The sequence below is a fragment of the Trachurus trachurus genome (genome assembly GCF_905171665.1).
Source record: "Trachurus trachurus genome assembly, chromosome: 21".
Lineage (NCBI taxonomy): Eukaryota > Metazoa > Chordata > Actinopteri > Carangiformes > Carangidae > Trachurus > Trachurus trachurus.
This window is the reverse complement of record NC_139899.1, coordinates 34,589,039-34,592,631: the sequence shown is the minus strand read 5'-3', so window position 1 is coordinate 34,592,631 and position 3,593 is coordinate 34,589,039. Positions and strand designations below refer to the sequence as shown.

The following is a 3,593-nucleotide window of genomic DNA, read 5'->3' as shown; positions in this document are numbered from 1 at the left end:
ATCAATAAGAGTACGGTTACAATAACAGATCGAGTGTTCTGTTAAAGTGCCTGATCAATAACAAAGCAGTTTCAGTACCAGATTAATAACAGTACTGTTACTTTACTGGAGAGGAGTAACATTGAACTTGAGCATCAATAAGAACACAGTTACAGAACTGGCTCTATAATAGCATAGTACCAGCTGGATTGATTGATTGATTGAATTTATTTATTTAAAACAGGGACAATGCACAAAAAAAACATTAATCTTCTAAAACAAGAAGAGATGCTTTGAGCCAGGTTATAGCAACAATTGCTAATTTCCGCCTGTAGTCCCTGGGCAGGTAAAGTGCTAAACAGATACAATATTAAGATTAATTGAAATAAGACATAATAACCATAATATTTAAAAAAATTGACAGAATGCACTAATAAAAGCAGGGAAACAAGAGCGCCAAATCATAAAGTGCACAATAGAGACCAACAGCTATACACTCTCTCTCACTCTCATCACACATTCAAACACATACACATACAATACACAGATAACAATCATCCTCATCCTCAACCACACTCATAGCCAGACACATACACACACTCACATAATACTCAACAAGATAAGTTTCAGATTAAGAATAGTACAATTACCATACCAGATATATAAGAGTACCATTAAAGTTCTGGATAAATAGGAGAGCAGTTATTTAACAGATAAATAATAGTTATAATAGTAGTAATAATAGTGACTTGATGTGGTTAATATTACTTTTACTGTATATTACGTAGTTCATGTTTTAATACGTTGATATTCAATTATTTTTTGACACCTTTGAATGTTCTTTGCTGCTGCAGGGGAGAGACTGTCAAACGAAATTTCGTTGTATATGTCTATGCAATGACAATAAAATAAACTTAAAAAGGAGTACAGTTAAAGTGCCTGATCAATAATAGAACAATTACAGTACCAGTTTGATAAAAGTGACGTTACTTTACTGGATTAATAAGAGTCCGGATCAAGAGGAGTACCATTAAACCCGAGCATAACTGAGACCACAGTTACAGAACCAGATCTATAAAAGCACTGTAACAGAACCAGATCGATACGGTTCAGATTAAGAATAGTACAATTACAACAACTGCAACAGATATATAAGAGTAGCAAAATAATCAATAGGAGAACAGTCACAGTGCCAGATCAAGAGGATTAACATTAAACTTGAGCATCAATCAGAGCACATTGACGGTACCGGATCAATAAGAATACCCTTAAAATATCAGATCAATAAAATTACCCTTAAAATATTGTTACAATGAATGTACCATTAAAGTCCTGGATTTAAAACTGCAGCACTGGGTTAATAAGACAACTAGATCGAAGTACAAAGTAAAATCTACTATCTGTGCTGCTCTGTTCTCACATGAACACAATCCAGAGGCCTTCCACCTGCACCTGAACACATCATGTAACATTAGGTTTAAGAGCAAAGAGAGGGTCTCAGAGTCTCTATAGGACGTTGGCATCACAGGATCCAGGCTGCAGGATCTGAAGAGTCACAATGAGTCTCACAGCTTTTCTGAACCAGGGGTAGAACAGGGCGTAGAGGAGCGGGTTCAGACAGGAGTTAAAATACATCACAAAGCTTATGAAGGCCTCGGTGGAAGAACCAACCAGGATGTTTCCACCCGACATGGACAGACAGTAGTACGGAGAGTAACAGATCAGAAACACAGCTACCAGAACCCCCAGAGTCCGGGCCGCCTTCAGCTCAGACCTCCTCACCGTCACCGTCATCGAGGTGACGATGCGTACGGCTCGAGCCTGAGACACCGCCACTGCAAACACTCTGACATACAGAACTGTGATGATGGCGATGGGGATGACGAAGGCCACAGCGAGGTCCACGTCTCCCGCCACGCTCACCACACACTCTCCCTGACAGGGATTATACCTGCCCGGTTGTTTCAGGTGATCATACAGGATGGCAACGCTGTAGACGACAGAGCAGAGCCAGCAGAGACACACAGCAGCAGTCACCACCCTCACAGTGACCCTGGTGGGGTAACGCAGGGGGTCACAGATCGCCACGTAGCGGTCCACCGATATCAGCACCATGCTCCCCACAGAGGCAGAGATGAGGGTGTAAGGCAGGAGAAAGTACAGAGCACACATGACGTCTCCCAGAACCCAGCAGGTCCCTGTCATGAGGATTTCAACCGGGATCACCAGGAGGCCCACGAAGAAGTCTGAGACCGCCAGAGAGAGGAGGATGAAGTTGGTGGGGGAGTGAAGCTGCCTAAAAACACAAAACGGCAACAAGGTCATAACAAAACCAGCAGCTTAGAATAAACTAAACACATGGGTAAAAAGAGTAAAAGGACACTGGATCAGGTTCATCACACATCACAGATCGGAAGTTCTTCAGACAACATGGGTGCATGAATGCAAAGAAGAAAACTGTGAACTGTTCCCACACTGTGACAGACCCTAAAGTTACAGAACAGAAGCTGTACAAACAGGGAGACAGTTGATAAGTTAAATGTTTTGTTCTCTCGCTCTCTGTGGGAACAAACCAGTGACATTTGAACATTTTCAACAATAATGTCAGAAACCAAACAACTCAAGCTGTGGATTTAGACAACATGGTTCAACAGTGAGTGAGCACACCTGAAGTGGGAGATGGAGATGATGAGCAGCAGGTTGAGAGCAGCAGTGAGCACAGAGATGAAGAAGAGCAGGACGTAAACCAGCAGAGCCTCAGAGTGAGGAGGTGGTGGCCTCCTGCAGGAGGTGTTGAGGAGCTGTGGGAAGCAGAGCTCAGCCTCTTCCATCATGAGAGGAGCTGAGTGACCACAGCTCTGTCTGACTGCTCCTTTATCTCCTCTCCCTCCTCCTTCACTCTGTGAATCAAACTTTTCATTCGTCCAAAGTTTGATCCTCTCATGTATTCATTCACCTCAGCAACATAAGCACATATGGATTTCATTTATATAGCACTTTTCTATTGTTATCTGATACCCAAAGCACGTACAGTAACCATTATTCATTCATACCACATACACAGAAAAACAGGCTGGAAATATGTCTTTGGCTATTTTAACATGGGGGTCAATGGAAAATTGCTCACTTCTGGTCCCAGCCCCCAGCGGCAGCCGAGGAACTGCAGGTTTTTGAACGCGGAAGTGGTATTCCCCCACAACTCCCCCCTTGGTAGGAACACACCGAGCCTGGGAAAGTATTGTGAGGGTCTGTTAGGAATGTCTGGCAGAACCCTCTGTCAGCGAGGTCTTCAACTCCCACCTCAAGGAGAACTTCAACCAGATCCTGAGGGAGGCTGGGGACACTGAGTCCGAGTGGACCATGTTCTCCACTATAGCAGTAAGGTCTCAGGTGCCTGCCATGGCAGCAACCCCCGAACCCGGTGGTGGACACCAGAAGTAAGGGATGCCGTCTAGCTGAAGAAGGAGTCCTATTGAGTCTGGCTGGCCAGTGGGACTCCTAAGGCAGCTGATGGACACCGGCAGGCCAATCGTAGTGCAGCTCAGGTAGTTGCGGAAGCAAAGACTCGGGTCTGGAAGACGTTCGGGGGAGGCCATGGAGGAAGACTGCAGGTT

General features: G+C 44.3%; 1 protein-coding gene across 1 annotated transcript; it reads right to left on the bottom strand.

Moving 5' to 3' along the window:
* Window positions 1-1,485: 1,485 nt before the first annotated feature.
* LOC311004164 (trace amine-associated receptor 7e-like) lies at window positions 1,486-2,810 on the bottom strand (the record flags this gene model as incomplete). The annotated part of the gene is made up of 2 exons (XM_083996110.1): window positions 1,486-2,275; window positions 2,647-2,810. The coding sequence occupies 2 exons, from the start codon at window positions 2,808-2,810 to the stop codon at window positions 1,486-1,488; spliced, it is 954 nt and encodes a 317-aa protein (XP_083852236.1).
* Window positions 2,811-3,593: the final 783 nt, after the last annotated feature.